This window comes from Penicillium angulare (assembly GCF_028827245.1).
Source record: "Penicillium angulare strain IBT 27051 chromosome Unknown utg000012l_segment0_segment0, whole genome shotgun sequence".
Lineage (NCBI taxonomy): Eukaryota > Fungi > Ascomycota > Eurotiomycetes > Eurotiales > Aspergillaceae > Penicillium > Penicillium angulare.
The window spans coordinates 324960-344492 of NW_026623171.1; the positions used below are offsets into that span (position 1 = coordinate 324960).

General features: G+C 46.1%; 9 protein-coding genes across 9 annotated transcripts; 3 read left to right on the forward strand and 6 right to left on the reverse strand.

Annotated features, from left to right (window-relative positions):
* Positions 1 to 206: 206 nt before the first annotated feature.
* On the reverse strand, positions 207 to 1785 carry N7478_012751 (glycoside hydrolase family 76 protein; the record flags this gene model as incomplete). Its single annotated transcript, XM_056928961.1, has 4 exons — positions 207 to 773; positions 849 to 1307; positions 1364 to 1608; positions 1686 to 1785. The coding sequence occupies 4 exons, from the start codon at positions 1783 to 1785 to the stop codon at positions 207 to 209; spliced, it is 1371 nt and encodes a 456-aa protein (XP_056772323.1).
* A 2954-nt stretch (positions 1786 to 4739) lies between these two features.
* Positions 4740 to 5752, reverse strand: N7478_012752 (uncharacterized protein; the record flags this gene model as incomplete). The annotated part of the gene is made up of 3 exons (XM_056928962.1): positions 4740 to 5008; positions 5068 to 5218; positions 5324 to 5752. The coding sequence occupies 3 exons, from the start codon at positions 5750 to 5752 to the stop codon at positions 4740 to 4742; spliced, it is 849 nt and encodes a 282-aa protein (XP_056772324.1).
* Positions 5753 to 6703: 951 nt separating this feature from the next.
* On the reverse strand, positions 6704 to 7601 carry N7478_012753 (CCDC25 family protein; the record flags this gene model as incomplete). The annotated part of the gene is made up of 4 exons (XM_056928963.1): positions 6704 to 7104; positions 7183 to 7286; positions 7433 to 7472; positions 7529 to 7601. The coding sequence occupies 4 exons, from the start codon at positions 7599 to 7601 to the stop codon at positions 6704 to 6706; spliced, it is 618 nt and encodes a 205-aa protein (XP_056772325.1).
* A 412-nt stretch (positions 7602 to 8013) lies between these two features.
* N7478_012754 (uncharacterized protein) lies at positions 8014 to 8631 on the forward strand (the record flags this gene model as incomplete). The annotated part of the gene is made up of 1 exon (XM_056928964.1): positions 8014 to 8631. The coding sequence occupies one exon, from the start codon at positions 8014 to 8016 to the stop codon at positions 8629 to 8631; it is 618 nt and encodes a 205-aa protein (XP_056772326.1).
* A 121-nt stretch (positions 8632 to 8752) lies between these two features.
* N7478_012755 (GNAT family N-acetyltransferase) lies at positions 8753 to 9606 on the reverse strand (the record flags this gene model as incomplete). Its single annotated transcript, XM_056928965.1, has 2 exons — positions 8753 to 9410; positions 9509 to 9606. The coding sequence occupies 2 exons, from the start codon at positions 9604 to 9606 to the stop codon at positions 8753 to 8755; spliced, it is 756 nt and encodes a 251-aa protein (XP_056772327.1).
* A 1748-nt stretch (positions 9607 to 11354) lies between these two features.
* Positions 11355 to 13678, reverse strand: N7478_012756 (putative pentafunctional AROM polypeptide; the record flags this gene model as incomplete). Its single annotated transcript, XM_056928966.1, has 2 exons — positions 11355 to 11558; positions 11615 to 13678. The coding sequence occupies 2 exons, from the start codon at positions 13676 to 13678 to the stop codon at positions 11355 to 11357; spliced, it is 2268 nt and encodes a 755-aa protein (XP_056772328.1).
* A 588-nt stretch (positions 13679 to 14266) lies between these two features.
* On the forward strand, positions 14267 to 15655 carry N7478_012757 (histidinol-phosphate transaminase; the record flags this gene model as incomplete). The annotated part of the gene is made up of 3 exons (XM_056928967.1): positions 14267 to 14352; positions 14401 to 14571; positions 14659 to 15655. The coding sequence occupies 3 exons, from the start codon at positions 14267 to 14269 to the stop codon at positions 15653 to 15655; spliced, it is 1254 nt and encodes a 417-aa protein (XP_056772329.1).
* Positions 15656 to 16612: 957 nt separating this feature from the next.
* Positions 16613 to 16831, forward strand: N7478_012758 (uncharacterized protein; the record flags this gene model as incomplete). The annotated part of the gene is made up of 1 exon (XM_056928968.1): positions 16613 to 16831. One exon carries the CDS (start codon positions 16613 to 16615, stop codon positions 16829 to 16831), a length of 219 nt encoding a protein of 72 aa, XP_056772330.1.
* Positions 16832 to 17333: 502 nt separating this feature from the next.
* Positions 17334 to 17705, reverse strand: N7478_012759 (uncharacterized protein; the record flags this gene model as incomplete). The annotated part of the gene is made up of 1 exon (XM_056928969.1): positions 17334 to 17705. The coding sequence occupies one exon, from the start codon at positions 17703 to 17705 to the stop codon at positions 17334 to 17336; it is 372 nt and encodes a 123-aa protein (XP_056772331.1).
* Between the last annotated feature and the right edge of the window lie 1828 nt (positions 17706 to 19533).

Genomic DNA, 19533 nt, shown 5'->3' on the forward strand with positions numbered 1-19533 from the left:
AACGCCAACGCGATGTGATCCAGCTCACTAATGTAATCTTGGAAAGAGCAATGATGAAAATGACAACTTGATGAACATAATGATGAAAAATATACCACCAATATACGCCTAACCTAATCGAAACTCAATTATAATATGCCTGCTCCGTTGAGACCTTTCAACTCCGAATATGACTATGTGCAAATTTATAATATCTTAACATTCACTTAACCACCGAGAACAGTCCACCCCATGATGGCCACCCAGCCCGCGACGAAGATTGCCGTCAATATTCCAGCCCCGGCTCTATCTCCCGTTGTTATGGCTGAATCAGTGGAAGTGCTTGCACTCGTGTCATTTTCACCAGCGGTAGGATTGCTTGTACTGTTACCGCCCGTGGTGGAAGTGACTGGCGCTGAACGGTCAAAGGCGATCATGTTAGCCACGAAAATATTCGTAGCGCTTATCTGTTCTTCCATGCCAATCAAGCCATCATACTCCGACTTATACCAAGTCACTCCGCATGTATTGTTGTTGAGGCCCGTACAGGATTTAGCAGCTGCCTGGGCAGAGGTTTGAAGGACGGGTAAGATCGTATCATAGGTCGATGGAACCAAGAGAGCTGTGAAGGACAGCCAAGATGATACGAGTCCTTTGAATAGGATTTCATTGTCGTTGCAGCTTGCACTTGGCTCACATAACTTTTCCTCCAAGATGTCGTCAGTGAGAAAGTGGTCGAAGGTCTTGTTCAATAAACCGTTGACGGCCTCGAGCCAGACTGTGCTGCCATTGGTCTAGGTAATTCATATTAGTTATTGAAGACAAATCAACCTGCGAATATATTCGTTCAAAGTTAGGATGCAACTCACATAGTTGTACATATAAGCAGCGCCCATCATATATGTACCGTAATTGTATGACCATTGATCATCACCCTGGGTTTTACAATTGTTCGTAGTGTCGGTAGAATCGGCCACATTCCAGGTTGTGTTACTGAGCAAGGGCGAGGATACGGACCAATCCCAGATCTTCTCGGCCCAAGTGGCATATGATGCCGTGTTCGTATAGCGTGCAAGGCGAGCCGCTAATTGGAACAGTCCACCATTGGAGATGGAGTTTTTCATATCGTAGCCAGATTCGTAAGTCCAAATCTGCCACCTAAGACCACCATCACAACTAGTTGTATCCCATTCTTTGATTTGATAGTTATAGACACCCTGTGCGAGGGAAAGCCATGAGTATCCGGATCCAATATTGGGGGCATCGGCGAATTTCAGCTCGGCTGCGGTCATGGCGGCTAGGCCCCAAAACATCTGGTCATCATTTCCCTTTGTCCAATAGTTAGTACGCAGAGCGAAATTGAGTAGGTCATTTTGAATCTCACAATCCAGGAGCTGTAATTGGTCGGCAAATAATCGTTGTCACCAGCCTGCCATTCCAAACCGACCCGAAGTTCATCATTGTAAGTTGTGTCCCCTGTAAAATGCCAATACTGTAGGAGGGCTAGGAAGAGAGCTGAACCCTCCCACCATTTTGTAGGAAAGGAACCGGGGATATGGCCTGTTTCATTGCCATGGTAGTAGGTCATCATAGCGTAAGTTGTAGTGCTGGCGGCATCTTTGATCGACTCTATTCAAGGATTGCAAGGTCGTCAATATCAGGAAAGTGACATCAAGTTCACATGGGAGGGGGGAAGATCAACACACGTTCATCAGTGATATCTAATTCAATAGCAGATATCGATCCAGAGAAAAGAAGGGGGATCAAAAGGCCCCTCAAAAGGGTCCAAGATCCCGACATATGCATTTTGGAGTCGATGAAATTTCCCAGCGCCCCAGAATACTACAAGCAGTTGGCCGATCACCTGGGCAGAATCGGATATCGATAGCCTTATGACGCTTGTCGTACTTCCTCTTTTTTTTGATTTGATTTGTCCTGTGTTGAGAGCAGGGAAAGGGGGGGGGGGGGTTCTCAAGCAGTCGAATGGAGAATTTCCCTTTGCAAGAGCGAAAAACAGGAGTGGATGTGCCATTTCGCGCCATGGGGATAAATATAGTGTCTGAGCATGCGTAATCCTCGGCGCTAGCGTCGTAAACCTTTATTGTGGAGATCGGCTATGTACCTTCATAATTCAACTAGTGGGACCAATCAGTGGGCCGCCAAGCTTTAGGCCAAGCTTTTTCTGGGATACCGGATCGGCATCTCTGCCAAAATTCAAGGTTACCAGTAGAAGCCGGCCTTGGAGTCACCGATTCTAATCGTGTAGACCCGAGAGAAACCTGTAAACTGTACATTATCCAATCGTCAGACATTTATAGAGTTGCCAATCAGCTATCTCGCCGGGAATTTGACGACGAAGCTTTGTGATACTGTATTGGCTATATCTTTTTCCCTCCCACATATTTATACTACCTCATACATAATGAGGTCTACTAACTAAGTCAAAGAGAGTTTTAGAGGATAGAAAAGGTGTAGTTACATTGCACCTTTCTTTGGTGGGGCAGGAACGTGTTTTTTTTTCTCCCTTTCAATTCTTTCCCACAAAGGGGCACTAACTTGCGGGAAGAACGGGTAGAACAGCGTGTGGATCAAGCAACCATGTACAATACGATGCAAAGCGGGGGCAAATTAATTAAAGGCTACATAGTATTCGATAAGGCTATCTCAAGATTGATTTCTTTAAACCCCAGGGCTGAGTTTTCATATTAAGCTACAATGAGTATTGTATAAGACATTCTCAGCATAGAGAACAAACATTACTTTGATTTGGAGTCTTTGGATATTGACAATTACAAATCTATATACACTGAGAACAACCTTTCGATTTTCCTCCGCTAAGCCCGAAGACGATCTGCCTCGGATGTTTCATCTTCTTTCAAAGAAAGATTTTGCAGACAAGGCGCATAAAACAGATTCCCCCGCCACGCACCTAGAGCTGTGTGGGAAACAACCAACGCCCATAATAGTAAGACAGCACCACTTAGAATCTGAGAGAGAGAGAAAACCCACCCATGTTAGAAACGTTTCGCTAGAATAGATGAAAGGGGAGATGAGCTCATACCGTGCCAAATACTTTGAAAAACATAAGATCAAGTTCCTTTCCTAACTCCATTGTATTCGCTGCATATACTCCAAGCGGAAAAGTAAAGCCCCACCAGCCCATATTAAAGGGAAATGGGGAGCTATAGATAACAGTCGCAAAGGCAAAGACAAGCCAAATCAACCCAAAGCTCCACATGAGCAAGGATATCAAAACCCCCAGGACATACATCATGGACCCTGCAATAGGGTCCAGTATATCCGAGCCATCTAAAAGTTGCCGTGCAACTTTTCCGATATAAATTATACTGGAAACAATCAGTATGTGCTCATTTGCTTTTAGGGCGATATCAGGTGAGAGGGTATAAATCATTTGAGATGTCTCTTACCCGAAGCCGCCAAATCCTAATGGGCCTAGCGGTAGAAAACAGCTCACGATCGCTTCCCGCGGAGGCAACTTATGCACTGCCAGTCGCTGGTAATACATGACAAGTACTGCAAGTGCCAACGGAGTCCCCATTCCCCAGAGAACAAAAGAAGCAAGGAGGGTTCCCAACGCATGAATCCTATCCGGTAGAATATTCGCAACCTCCGCGCCCGCCCCTGCTGCAACAATAGTTGCAGCTATAGGAAGCAGTTGAAGCGCTGTGATCCGATCCAAAGAAGTGATATATCTTTGCGACATCCTAAAATTGTTCAATCAGCTTAGAAGATGACGGTAGGTTCTAGATCAATGTAGCCCACAGGATGAATGATAGGGACAATGTCACTGAAGCTGCAGCGATGACATCGACAATCCATAAAGCCCATGCCAAAGATGTTGCCCAAGGCCCCCAGCGGGGAACACAAACGAAAACCCACATCTCAATTAATGTAGCGAAACCCATGGGTATGGTTGCTAGAAATAAAGAATTTGTTGGGTCTTGGATCATGACCTTCCAAATTTCCGGATATAGGACATATCGCAACACAGAGGTGATGAAGGCAAGAGTAAAGATAATCACATTCAGTACAAAAAACACAATAGATATGTAGTAGAGAACAGGAGACTGGAATGGAACTGAATTGAACAATACAGAGACAATCCCCGTGCCCATTGTCATGGCGAACCACCTATATTTCTGTTGAGTGGATCTGGCAGTGTATGGGTCATGTAGGGTTTACGTACGATGGGCTGAAATTGCGGACCACTCGTCTCCAGCCAACGTTATACTTTTCAGGCCCTTTAGGCACTGTAACTTTTTTCTTTGCCATAATAAAATCCGAGTATTTCGAGTCGCGTACGTATGAAAAGACGATGGGAAAATGAGTTGAAGAGTTAAGATCTGATTTCGGGAAGCCTGCGGAGGGAAGGGGGCGGATTTCCTCGGGCAACGCCGATGGTGGATCATCCCCGCGGCGGGTTCGCCTGGTTCGATTTACAGCCGAGTCGGCCGAATATGGATTTCCAGTGTATGTAGGAACATTTTCAGGTACAAGATTACTCATAGCTACCTCGGGATTTCTTGCCCCTATGAGGCTCTTCGCGTCCCAGGAACCAAGGCACCTTCTCCACCCCCAGGATGATCCAGGATAATGTAATATTTGGTATACAAAGCTTAATCAGCTTGTTGAACATACACATGTCCATTTTTGAACGAATATGGGTATGTATATCTATGATAACACCCAATCAAAATATAACGCCAGCAAATGGAAGCTTCTTTAATGCATACAACAGTTTACCATGCACCCACAATACCCGCAATGGGAATGTCAATGCCGCTTGTGTATGAGCTCGAGTCACTGAGGAGGTAGACATATGCACCACCCAACTCACGTGGGTCAGCCAGACGAGGCATACCACCATAGTACTGCATTTTGAGATCCCAATCAGGCGCAGTCTCGACGTAGTATGTCATCGCAGTGCGCACGAAACCGGGTGAGATGCTGTTAACACGGATACCATGCTTGCTCCATTCCATAGCGAGGGTATGGCACATGTTACGGACTGCCGAATGAACATTTATTAGATTGAGTATTGTAGTAAAAGTTATCTTAGGAGCTTACCGGCAGCTTTGGTTGCGCCATAAGGAGCTGAGGGCGCGGCACGGTTAGGACGATAGGAGGTCATGCTAGAAGTCATGACGATCGAGCCCTTGATACCGAGTTCGATGAACTTGCGAGCAGCAATCTGAGCACAGAAATAGGCTCCATAAACCTGAGTTGGTCAGTGGAATGTAATTTGAATCATGTAAGGAGGAGAATAATAGCGAAAATAACAACAGAGACCGAAAAGAAGAGGGAAAATCTCTAAGATACTTACATTAAGGTTGAACAACTTGTCCAGCTCAGTACGATCAAAGTTCAGAGCAGGTTGATGTTTGGTCATACCGGCATTGGCAACAATACCATCGATACGACCGGTCTCCTCAACAACCTGATTGATAGCCTTCTCGATACTTTCCTCGGATGTCACATCGGTCTGAATATACTTGAAGTTGGGATAACGCTTCTGAAGACCTGCAAAATCCTCGCCGGGTTCCATCATATCAAGAGAATAGACAGCCTTGGCTGTGTTGGCCAGACAGACCTCCGCAATACCGAGACCGATGCCCCGGTTGGCACCAGTGATAGCAACCACTTTCTGGTTAAGGGTAATTTGCCAGCTAAAGTCGTTGTCTGGCATGGTGCTAAGGTAGGGAGCAGGGGTTTCAGCCTTAACGGCATCGGTAGCGTTGGTAGAGGGCGCCATTGTGTGTAGTATGGATGTGTCAACCAGAGGGAACGTTTAGATGCGTGTTTTGCGACGTGAGGAGAAATTTGCAATAGGGATACTACCCAGAGGCTTTAATAGAACTATTTATGCCACCTAACAGGCCTCTCCCTGCCCCTCCATATTCAGTCAAGCTAGGCTTCACACTTACTTCGCGTCGAGGCTCGGGTCAAGGATTGGGATGACTAGTCTGACGTCATTGAATTGTAGGTAGGTTACCGAAGGTATTAAATCAGACTCGGCATATATTTAATGTTGCCTAGGTGGTAGGTTACGCGGCGGCGTCAATAACTACCGCTCGAATTCAGACTTGGTGAATGTATAGCTTAAACGTCTCAACCATTAGGTTTGGGGACGATATTGGGGGAAATGTCATAATAGAGAGGACATCGTGCTATGCAGAATGACTCTTGGGGAAATACTCCCCTACACGGGTAAAGTCCTTAGCCCCACATTCGATGCCTCGATACGAGATCTAGACCAAGTTAAACCAGTGAACAGGATTAAATTGTGTGTCACCACTTGCGGGGATGAATCGTTTTGATTCCAGCTTGGCTGTGTAGAGCAATGAAGAGCCCTTCAGAAAACCTGACAGGGCATGTGCCTGTCTTGAAAGAGTAAACCTTTCAAAGAGTAAACCTGGAGAAATATTTCTCTCTACTACATATGAATTCCACTTCGCACTATATGCAGATCTTTCCAGTTGTATCATCAAGCTTAGTTCACTCAAGTCAACCTCACGACTGAGGCGGGCGCTATGTCCAGCCAAGCAATATTTTTCCGGGGTTACTTTATTCTACCCCCTGCAGGTATATCTACAAATATTCTCATTTCCTCAATAGTAGTTGAGCCCTCGTTCCTTGCCATCCTCCCCCAGCAGTTCATATAGTCATATCCATTGATAATTTGAGGACCTCAAGGTCACATATCTCACATGAAATCGTCTAGGAAATCAGCATCCCGATCTTGATTATTGCTCGCTTCCATATTCTCCTCACTGAACATATCGTCGTACGCATGGTCCTTCTGCCACTTGAGTTGTTCTCGCTCCCGCTTCTCCCGCTTTTCCTTTTCTTTGAGCTGGTCCCGAGTTTTCCGTTCGCTGTTACGCTTCGTCTTGAGGAATTCCTCCTTCTCCGCTCGTAGGTCGGGGGTTTTCTCGACACGGGTCTTGTTCAGCCGGTTGACGGTAGGGTTGTCGCGTTCTCGTACTAGGACCTTGCGGACAAGTTTGTGGTTATGGAAAGAGACCTGTCCTGTCGCCATAGAGCCGTCCTTTTTGAGGTTCGACCACGGGGTATATATGATAGTTATATTATCCTTCTTGTTTCCTGGATTGAAATGTAATCAGTCCCCGTGAAGCAGTAGCAGAGGATTATGGTCGATAAGAAAAGAGAGTAGGCTCTAACCTTCAATGGAATTGGCTTTGGTCAACTGAGCGCAGTCCTCCAAGAGCTTCTCCGCAATGTTGTCCCATGTCTCTCCGTCCCGGAGGCGTACATACACGTGGGCACTGGAAAGGTTGTCGACGTGAAACTGGTGGTGCTGTTAGAGCCGCTGCAGGTAGGATACTGATCATCGGGCGGGGGGGAGGCGAACCCTATCAAGATAATTGGTTAGTCTCTCAAAAAGCCAAGAAAATAAACTTCATTCACATACCAAACATCAGAGTCCAATCCGTACTCAATCAAGTCCTCGTCTGGCCAGATGGTTAGGCTGTGAGATTCTTAAAGCGCGCCGGGTCATACAACCTACTTTCGAATTTGTCCTTGCCAACGTAAATGAAGGCCGCTGGGCTGACCACATTTGAGGTGAAGTAATAAACCATGGTGTAGTCCTTCGGCTGGCGCCCCCAAAATGACCTGGTCCGGTGGTCGTCGCTTTGATTGAATCTAAATATTTTTCGCGGGGAAGTGTTCATGGGGATTAGTCATCCATGACAATCAGACATTTGGAGGCTTTAGAGCCCCCAGCTCAGTCTGAAACTGTAACTTTCCCTTGTGCAGAGACGCCTCGAGCAGATTGAACTGCAAACACGTTAGGAACTGACTGCAGAGGGTAGACCATCGCGTTTGCCCACCTTCATCATCTCATTTTCGCCAAGCCGTTGCTTCATATTCGAGTTCGTTGTTTTTGATCAGTGCCCCGCGGGCGATTCGGGGAAAGAGACCACTATGCTCGTTTAGTTTTGCTGCTTTTTCACGCCTCTCTCCCACAACTTTTTCACGATCTCAGCTACCATGGCAGCTTCATATCCGAGCCCCGCGATTCTACTTAAACTACTGAGTGGTCCGACATGGTCCTTAACCCGCAACCTCCGCAGCACAAACAAGAACGAGATCAATGGCCAGCTGCTCGGCACCGCCACTTTTACCAAACTTGTTGCCAGCGATGAAGTCCAGGATTGGCTGTACACCGAGAGTGGTCAATTCCCCACCTCGTCAGCACTTCCACCTGCATTAGCAGGAATGGCAAGTGCAACATGGTCGAAAAAGTACATTTGGCGATTGAGCAATGCGCCATCTGAACTGAGCGCATGGTTTGTGAAAGTCGGATCTGCCAATGAGGCCGACTACCTATTTCACAAATTCGATTTTGGATCCGATGCGAACATTTCAATCAACAGCGCCGAGCAATACGCTGCACCTGTTCCTATTCTCCCAGAGGGTATTCAGAGTGATCAGACACGTGTTCTCCAGGCACGTGGGGATCACCTGTGCATCAATGATATGTATCGAACTTCATATGCATTTCGCTTTCATCGAGACACGAATGAACTACTGAGCTGGTCGAGTCTTCATGTGGTGCGTGGACCAGCAAAAAGTCAAGAAATCACGAATCACTATATCCCGCAATGATATCGATACAGAGCCAGAACAGTGAACCCTGATTGGCCTCACCAACATTATAAGAATGATTGTATGATCAAAACGTTAATTAATTCAAGGGTCTGCTAAAAGTCTAAAAGTGCAGACATGTCTATTTAAAGGTCTCCTCTGTAACGGCCCACGGGCCAGGCGGCACCTTCTCAGTCCATTCTCCACGAGGTGGTCTCCACAGCAGCAAGATTCCAGGCGGCTTACATTCATGAATCAACCTGAGCCATTCATCACTTGGATTGGGCTTATCGAAATCCACATGTAGACCCATCACCCTCTGATACCCGTATTCTTCATATAACCAGCGCCCAATCGGACTGCCCTCGATAAAGCTTTCGTAGCCCAGCGGATCAATCCTCTCATGTCCCCACTCCATAAGAAGCCGCCCAACGCCCCGACGGCGATAATCTGGGTGAACGCCCATAGCATTGACACCAGCATGAGGGCGCTGAAGCCAGGACTGCCGCGGGAAAAAGGCTTGACTAAGCATGCATTCTGCGTAGGCGGCTCGTTCGGTTCCTTCGGGGTACCAAGTACACTTAATGGGTTCTGGCCCATTGGGGAACGGGTTTTTGTGGAAAATAAACCATTCACAACCACCGGCAACTCGGCCGGTTTCTTTGTCGATCACATAGATTAGATGAGAGAAGGGATTCTTGGTGCTAGCATTCCAACGGATTTCGGTGTCCAGGGCTTTGTCGCGTACACGGTCCTCGGCAGTGTGGCCACTGATTGGGTGAACGGCTGTCCAGACAGGACTGAGGAGGTTAACAATTAGCAATGATGGAGTGATCGGACTCAGTGTAGTATGTGCCTATATAACGAGGAAAGGGAAAAGGAAACAATGGAGGCTTACTTGTAAGGATTGAAATTGGCAGCCCAGAGGACATCAACCAGCCGACCGTATTCTTCTTTGGTAGGAATCACTGTCACTTCAAATTGTGAATCTGCCATGGTGAGAGGTATGAAGGGGGAGCGGGGTGGTTCAAGTTACATAGGAGTGAGGGGAAGAAAACTAAGTTCAGTACGGTAGGGGGGAAAGGGGGTACATTAATAACATGATGTTGCAAATTATGCATGGGACGATTTTAATCATTAATCTTCTTATCAATTGAACACGTAGACTCGGATAGAGCATACTACATTCAATGCTCGACCACCTGCTACCTCCTTGTGTATCTACGTTCTGATGGTGGTTTGTTAAAACAACCGTGGATAGTGACTATATAGTCCATGCTCAGATCAATTGACAACAACAAATTTCCCTATCAGGACGAAAGGGTCATTGACATACAAACGATACGGTATCTATGTACCTATAGACACAAATCGACAATTGAGGTCGAAAATTGAGTCGCAGACGCTTATCCAACTCCCTTGTTTACTGTAATACCAGCACCCCAACATATGGCGCGGGTGATAACACTAGTAGTATTCAACAACTTGAATCCATAGTTCGTCGAGAAGGACAAATTACGATACTCGAGTTCACGGAAATAAAGGATGGCATTCGAGAAATAGAGCAATGGATCATATATTGGAGATGCTTCAAGGGTATAATGGCAAATATGGTCCATTTGGTTATCGGCTCGGCAAAACACTTTGCAGCAGTAAAGCGTCACTAGCTCGGTGGTGTCGCGTGGCAGTAAATCGATTCAATGGGAACTGGATCATTATTTGAATGATCTCCAGGATTCAACAACGTGTTTCGGCCGGTGCAATCAGGGCCACTGCGGTATCCCAGAATATTAACGTCAATATCGGGAGGCTCTTGCGTGAGAACTGGGCAACTTACGTGAACACGCGACAATGCTTTTTCACTGACACGGTGAGGACTTCCCTGTAGACGAGTTTCTATCAGCTCTGCCGCTTGAAATTCGAAAGAGAAGAGAAACATTGTTCCATAGCGACATACTCTTGCTCTACTGCGTGGCAGTCATCCAATGGGACATCAATACCCTTGCTGTTGTCGACAGTTTCGATACCAACCTGTAAGCCACGTCAGTATAAGCAACTATTTGATATTGCATTATGATGTTATATATTCACCATTGTGCGCTTTGTATCCTTGACTGCGGACACCGATAGGAGCATGAAGCTCAGCACGGTCAGTTGTTTGAGTCCATACATCTTGTACGTCAGAGGCCAGTGGTGACAGAATGAAGATAAGTAACTGCATGAAGCAAAGTGGCCATGGGAAGAAAAGCTCATCAGAAATAATTCATGCGTAACCCCCTTGCGTTCATTGTTTTGGCTAAAAAGAAAACAGGGGGACCCCTTCGTGCGGCCTCGGCATCTCTAGGGATCGGAATGTCAAGCCTTGTTTGTCCCGTCGGTATCTACCATCCTTAGGGATAAGTAAACCTTATACTGTATGTGGATTCAGGGCTTGCCGCATCGCCTTCGAAGTTCTTAAAGAGAGAGATTTCATTCCGATCTGTTGTATCTCGAAAATGCCCAATATTGAACGGAGACAAATAGAAATCGATTGCTGCTACCTACGCACATCATCGGTGGCACTGCAGTACTAGTATTTAGTCCTAATAATCGATATATATTGGCCCTGAGCTATGGCGCTATGTAGGTAGGATCGAGTGTATCAACATTTGAATGTCAAACTATCAAGCAAGGGTTCATAACGATCTGTTTCATAACCCCAAGGTTCTCTGCCAAAAGTAGAAAAGCGACAAAGTCTCATTATATTAATGAATAAATCCATATTTCATACTCTGTTCTTGGATAGCTCGCCGCATAACATGAATTGGCGCTGGTCGCTTGGTAAACAATTCATACTGAGCGATACCTTGTTCTAGAAGCACCTTCAATCCATCAACCATTACCCATCCCTTCGAAGATCTTGAAAGCATTTGTTCCATCAGAGGAGTCCTAAATGGACCATACGCAACCTGTATAAATGGGTTAGTCGAATTGATTGCTCCATCAAGTACAGGAAGCCACTTACCTCGACAAAAACACCGCCCGTCCGACTTGCAAGCCAATTTTCCGAAATATTGAATACCACAGGCCCTTCATCGGCACCATCCATTTTGTATGGTGGAATACATGCAACAACTATGGTTGGGAGCCGGATGCCCTCTGGCCAGACATCCTCGACGGAACGAAGAACCTTTAGTCGCAATTCGGTACCTCTAGACTCAGCCCACTTGTGATAATAATCTACAAGCTTTTCCCCATTGGCCGGTGTTCGGTTGTATATGCAAATATGCTGTATACCCAACTCATGGCACGCATAAACTGCGGCCTGGGCCATTCCACCAGCACCGATGATTAAGGCCGAGGTTCCATCGCGAACGGCATTTGCGGGAGAAAGATATTTGTAGATACAATCTCTGATTCCAATGTAGTCGGTATTAAAGCCTTTTCGAACGATTTTCGTACCACCACTGGGTGGATATTGATGCTCGAGAACCACCGTATTCACGGCATTCATATCTCTGGCATCTGAACTTACAAAGTCCAGATAAGGTATAATCGCTGATTTAAATGGTAATGAGATGGTGATACCGCCTTGCGTTTCATCCGTTAATAGCTCTTCCACGTCAGTAATGTCTTCTGTGGGAAAGGTGTGATATGTATGAGGCAAGCCGCTAGTAGCGTAACACATGTTATGCATAGCCGGCGACAAGGTATGTTTCACGCCTTGTCCAAATATATGGAAAGTTTTTTTGCGTAGAAGAAAACAGGCGCTTAGTGCTTGCTGCGCCGCTTGTAATGTGACTCCAGTGGTACTTCTCAACGACACTGGTGACAGAGTGGGATTCAGGCATATGGATGCTCGACCCAGTGGCCCTTTATTGTACGCAATTATGGGGAGATTTGAAATCGTTCTCATATGTCGTATGAATGACAGTGCCTCTACGTGGTCATTTGGCGCTGTCGACTCTCCAGTTATTCGGAGGGCATCCAGTTTCAATGGGTCCACTTTCTTGATAAGAGCAGGAGGATCAAGGTTTGACTCAATAGATCCCAACTGTGACGGCGTATGTATTGTGCCGATGATTTTAGTGCCACCTTTCGAGAGATTAAATTTCGAAATGTAATCTGTGGTATGGTTAAGTGAACACATGATTGCATCGGGGACCATTCGCAGAATCATTTCCAGTATCTGAAAATAGGTGGTAGAAAGCGCGTATGGTGCATCTGAAATGTCGATGATGATTGGGACTCGACAGAACGTCCTCAAGGTCGAGATATGGCGTAGAAGCTGGGCTTGAATCGTGCTTGAGCTAATTTCACCAGACTCGATCACCAATATGATCGCATCAACCCCAATCTCAAGAGCTTCCAAGTCCTGATTGGGTTCATTCATCCAAGAAAGGGAGATTTGTAAAGCATATGTATTTGATGCTGAGAAAGGATTGACCGAGAAAGCTTCACGATGGGGTTTTTGAAAAACTCGACGTAAGAAGGCCACAAATACACGTTCGGTTTCTTTGAGCTTCAGGTAGGTCGGTATCCCCCGATCAGTTTGATCTTGAGTATGGTTGAAAAAGTCAAAATTGGAGCATGATTTGAAGAAAGCGTTTCCGACTTCGAATATTTTTTCAAACTTCTCTAAGCTGGCAGAAATGGAACTTCGGAGATCTGCTTCATCCCTTCGTATGTAAACAACAGGATGGGTTTGAGCAAATTCACCCAATAACACCTGCAATTGATGACTTGCGGATCCCCCCAAGCCGACGATAACGCATCCTGTAGCATTTTTGGCCAAAAGCGTTCGTGATACCTCTAGTTCAACTTCGCGGTATCGTGCTAAGCCATGACAAGCAATGAATTCTTGTGGTAAGGCCTGGGTTTCCTTTTTGAAAAATGAGTCGAATTCAATGAGACGTCTTCGCAGGGCCACGGATGCAATGATTCCAAGCGTCTTCTTGCCCGCCCCGAAAAATCCTACCAACAATATAGTAGCATTGGTGTTATATTGTCGGTGGAAGCGAAGGGCTTCGGAATACTCCGGCTGAGTGGTATCTAATGGTGTAGATGTTGCTATGCTTGGGTTGCTCATATCGCGATCTGAATCAATTTAAAGGCTGCTGTATTCGTAGCCGTTCATTTGTATTGGATTATTTGCCTTGTCGCGATTTGTCGCCGACGTCTAAATCCAAATCCAGGCCGGTTAAGCTCAAGGCCGATCACATGACTCATCCGGCTGTTCAGCGGCTGCTTCCAAGATGACTTTCGCTCTTTTCCTCAATCAAATGAAGTAAACCAAAGTGAAAGTGTAACAAAATAATATGATCAATCGCCTGTCATTCATTATTGTCTCGCTCATGAGCTCGGGTGGGCGAGCATTCCGCAACTTGAGAAGCCCATGAAAATCAGCCATGATTTAGATTTCTTATGAATGTAAATTTTGTTTTCCTTTTTTATATCTACTAGTAGGACAATGACTCAGGTTGCAATTCCAATGTTCCGCGTATATATACAGGTCCAGGTCCAGGTCCACTGAGTAGAGGCTGGTTAAGGTGAGTCATTCACCGCGATAAGATACATAAGTCCCGAGGTCGCTCTCAACCTTGTTAACCCCACCAATTTTTCGTGTCTCGAACACTCAAGCATTATTCTCTGGGCTAGATCCTCCACAACCCTCACAATGGCATCAAGAACTTCTCCATTCAATTTATCAACATGCGCTCGGTCAAATATTCTCCAATTGCAGCCTTACCGTTGCGCTAGAGAGTATGTTCTCCCCGCTAAACCCTCTCCGATGTCGCGCTAATAAATCAGTGACTACAAAGATGATGGGACGAACGTCCTCCTTGACGCCAACGAAAATGCCTATGGCCCAGGACTGGCATTAAACAACGAGGGCGCCCTTCAGACCTCCCACACCGGTAACGCGACAGGAGCCTCCAAACCGGAGATTGACTTCCTAGGCTTGAACCGATACCCCGACCCGTCAGTGATCACAATCTCCTTTTCCTGCATTGCATGATCCCTGCTATCACCCAAGTAAGACTTAGCTAACTGATTCTCGCCCTACAGTCACCAGATCGAGCTCAAGCAACTTTTCTGCAACCTCCGCAATACCCACCACCACACACAAAAAACCCTCAAGCCAGAGAACCTCTTCGTGGGCGTTGGATCCGATGAAGCCATTGACGCACTGCTACGATGCTTTTGTAGGCCCGGAAAAGATAAAATTCTCACTTGCCCGCCCACCTACGGAATGTATAGTGTCAGCGCCCAGGTGAACGATGTTGATATCGTGAAAGTACCACTGGACGCGGAGAATGGCTTCCAGCTCCAAACAGAGAAGGTCAACGCGGCTCTATCGGCAGACCCATCAATAAAGTTAGCATACATTTGCTCCCCAGGTAACCCGACCGCCAACATGATCCGCAAAGATGACATTCGCAAGGTTCTAGAGCACCCGACATGGAATGGAGTGGTCGTGGTCGACGAAGCATACATTGATTTCGCCCCAGAGGGGTCCAGTCTAGCCGAGTGGGTCACAGAGTGGCCTAACCTGGTAGTGATGCAGACGCTCAGCAAAGCTTTCGGATTGGCAGGTATCCGCCTCGGAGTGGCATATACTAGCCCTGAAATTGCTCTGCTCCTGAATAGTTTAAAGGCTCCTTATAATATTTCCAGCCCAACCAGTACCCTTGCTACAGCCGCTTTGAACGAAACCAACATGGCGGTGATGCGCAGCTACCGGGAGCAGATTATCGCACAGCGCGATCGTCTTCTCCGTGAGTTGCCACAGATTCCTGGCGTGGGGCGATTTCTGGGTGGTCAGGATGCGAACTTCTTGTTGGTGGAAATGTTGGACGTTGAAGGAAAGCCTAGCAATGTTGTTGCGTTGGCGGCATATGAGGCGATGGCAGAGAAACGCGGTGTGGTGGTTCGATTCCGTGGTAAAGAGTATGGATGTGAGGGCTGTCTGCGTATCACGATTGGTACGGAGACAGAGGTAAGTAAGTTCTTACAGGAGCTCCGAGCTGTTTTGGGCGGACTGCACGGAGGGATCGAAATCTAATCGCGATATGTCTCTGGAACGCGTCATTTGAACACATAGAATAAAAGGATCCTCACAAGCATATAAATCAAAAATCGATAGATTTCAAAACATGTGTCATGCTGTTTACAAGGAATTCCTCAATCTTAACAGAGCTGGGATATTGAAGAAGTGTTGTGCTCGTACTAGAGTTGGATTCTCCTTGAAAGCTTAAAAGGCATCTAGAGCCACGGATTTAACAGCCGAAGCTCACAATAGCTTCGATAGTTCGGAGACGAGCGGACTCCTTGTTAGGTTTGACGTGCTTGACTGCTTGGTTGTCTTGGGTGAGTTACTGCAAACCTTGGTCTCTCAGTTCTCGGATGCCAATCATCGTCTTGATTCTTGGTCAAGCACATAGGAAGGGAAAGAGGAACAGAGGCTCAGTAAATTACTGTTCATGGAACGCCAGTGAGGCATCATTGAGGATGTTGACCCGGACGCTGCCGAAGTAAAGAAAGGAAAATAATATAAAGTTTACTCCCTAGGTATCCGTGGACCTAGTATTTGGCAACAGCCTCACCTTTCTTTCCCTCTCTCTTTCTCTCTCCCATTGTGTGTCACTCAACCACAGAACCACGCACATACCAGTGAGCCCAGTGAGCCCTGTGGTGCTTATTGTACGTGTGAACCCCCGTCAAGATCCTTTCAATGTTCTACTCATCTTGAATGATCTCCCTGCTTGCGTCTTTCCCTGAGCCACCACCAACAGCCTTGGGAGATTTCGCTAATTTTCAGTCTCAAGTACCCAGCCATCTCAGCTTGATTAAGATCATTCGATTCAGTATCTTGACAACACATCCTCTCGCCTGGTAAGTATCGGATCCCCGACAACCACAGTACTCTGTCCACCCCCTCTGAACCTGAAATGCAGAAAGCTCAACCGGGCTAATCTGCGGCTTGTTTCTTCATTAGTTCGACTTCCCCCCAACCCTCAAAATGGCTGCTATTAGCCTCCCCAGCCGATCGCAGGCAGCGAGCTTCCACGCTCTCACCAAAAGAGGCAAAGGCAACTTCGCAAGCAGAAATCCCGGGGTAGTGCTCGTGTTTTGCATCGTCTTTCTCGTCGCCTTGGGAGTTGTCTCGCTATTCATCTATCGTCGCGTGCTTCAGAAAAGGGCCGAGAGGGAGAAATTTCAAATGACCGAAGGCCCCTAGTCTTCCCTTCTTTCGTCGTTGTTTTGACCTCGTCCTAAAGCTTGACACTTTGATTCCACTGGCTGGTGGAATTTGGATTTGGTCCCCGCGAGCTTTTATTGTGGCTTTTTACGGTTGGCCATGTATGTTGAAGAGGATTGAATATTAACAACTGTGATAGTTCTTGTGTCGAGTCTGCGGACTTTGCTTTGTGTGTGTTGTGTGTGTTACAATAATACCCGATGACTGAAGTTGAATAGAAAAAAAGCGGTTTAGCGAATTGTCCCTTGCTCCATGCCAAATCTCTATACAGATCAGTTTGTTGTACCTTCTTTATCATTTCAGATATAGAGTGGGGGCGTGAAGTGGGGCCTGATCTGCTTAAAGTGTGGATCAATCGATGCCCCCCCCATTGGGGATGGTTAAAAACATTTAGTCCTTCCAGTTGGGGACAAGTTCTTTTTTTGCACTATTAAATTCGTATTCGGGATACGTGATACTTGGACAAGCTTATGACTCGTGACTAACATTCACATATGTTTCCTGCTTCTCCCGTGGAATCAGCCGCCGTTTGATAGATTTTTAGCTGGGAGATTGCTTCAGACAGAGTCCACCGAGTGGAAATATCTTGAGTCAAATGATCCGCAACCATGCTAAGGGCATTTAAATAATCATCGTCTTCGAGCTTCAAATTTGACGTGATTTCTTTGAGAACCTTCCCGTAGGCCCAAGTATCATTCCATCGACGTGTTTGAAATGGAAGATCAAAGGGTGATATTTCATAACGTATCTCTGGAGCTTGCCATCCATGCGTTATTCCGCCGATACCACTAATATCAATAATGACCGCATTACCATCTTTGTCCAGAACAATATTTGGTAGCTTCAGGTCCATACGTGTTTTCTTCGCGCGATAATACTATCTAAAGCATTCCCAATTTAAACAGGCCAACACTTCCATTTGAAATCGGTGACACGCTGTTCTTTTAGAACACGTTGCAGAGAATCACCGCTATAGTATTTCAACAGGATACCATTGATAACCCTCTGTAGGTTATCTCCCTAGGAGGTTACGTATAGGTTTGTAAAGACTACAATACCAACAGGCTAAACAATACCTCTTACACATCTGAAATATTCAGGGTTCTCTAATTCTTTTTTATAGCTTCCGATCTCGTGAATAGAAAAATGGGCGATTGACTACCTTAAGTATATAGAGTGATCTATTGTGCTTATGGAAAACACGGAACACTCTATCGGTTACTTCGACCTCTTGTATAAAGTCGGTAACAAACAACTTGAAAAGACGGGCATTTAACGATCGGCAGGTATACTACTCGCATAGGATCCTCCCAGATTGAGTATCGTATATTCTTGCTAACGCGTCTAGACTAATTAGCAATTCTTGTCTCGGGGTACAGGCAAGAAGCGTTGGCTATCTCCATCTCTTTTTTCAGAATTAGTTCAGTCACAACGTCATTCAAAAGAATTGGACGCAGTATTCGAAAATTAAGCATCTTAACAAATTATTGACACTCATTTCGGTTTTCGCGTTTTGATTTATTGCAAGAAAAGAAAGAGACTGAGCCTTCTAGTATAACTTTGATCCACCATTTCTTGTCGCGGAAATAGTGAATCACAGTCTGGGAGCGTCTGTTCGGCTCCAACTTTCCCTGTCCTTTGAAATCTTGATCTTCACAATACCCCTTTAATTCTAACTCAGGGGGAATAAGAGAAGCTGCCGTACTGGGCATTTTTATGAGAGATCATATTGACAGTAATTAGTACTTACAAAGGTCGAGCTTTCATTATGATGTTGATTCAATAAATTGATTTTGTCGCAGCACTGGAGCAGTTGAGCCCCATAGTGGTCCAACATTGAACCAATCAACATCCGTCCTTCTGACGGATTTGTCAATATTATCTCAAATTATCCCAAATTATCCCGAGTGCACATGTTTCTCACGCGCCATTGACGCCAAGAAACGCCAAATTCAAATAAAGAGCCTGACTGCTCTATACGGAGCAACGTATGTACTCCGTATCTTGATCTTGATAGCTGAATCCTGGGGCAAACCTACATATACGAGATGACTCCACTCAGTCCACTTATCCGTATCCGGTGGCAAACATTGTGCCAAGAACAGCTTACTGTCAGTGTCAAAGTCCTCATAATCGTTTTTTTGATTTGCGCCCCAGAATTCCGTAGCTCGTGAAGTTCAGGTATTGCTGATTAGCCCACCTGCGCAGAGATAGATAGGTCAAAGCTCCCGGACTCCGATGGATTCGCGAACGGCCCTCACATCATACCCGTCATTCATGTAGAGGCCGATTCTTCTCCCCGTAAAGATTAAAAGATTATGATCCGTGAGCCCTATGGAGACTATAATTCATATTGATTATCGTCGAGCTTTTGATTCGCCCATGGTGGGATGATGGGAGATCTCTGAGATAGCTCCTGCAAATCCCCTGAGAGCCTTCCCCCCAGCCCCTCACTAGGTTAATCAGAGTCAGGTCGAGATTGGTGCGAATAATATGACTGGCTCGTCATTATCTTGCTTGTTCCCATGGCGCTTTCTGGGTCTTATTCTTCGCTGTCTTTGTCGCCTGAATCCACCTTATATCGATCCCGACGCTCACCGAGTTTCTTGGAAATCCTCTTCCCCGCCTCCTCTCGCCCCCTTTTAACTCTCTTCTACTCATCCATCGCAACCGTACTGGAT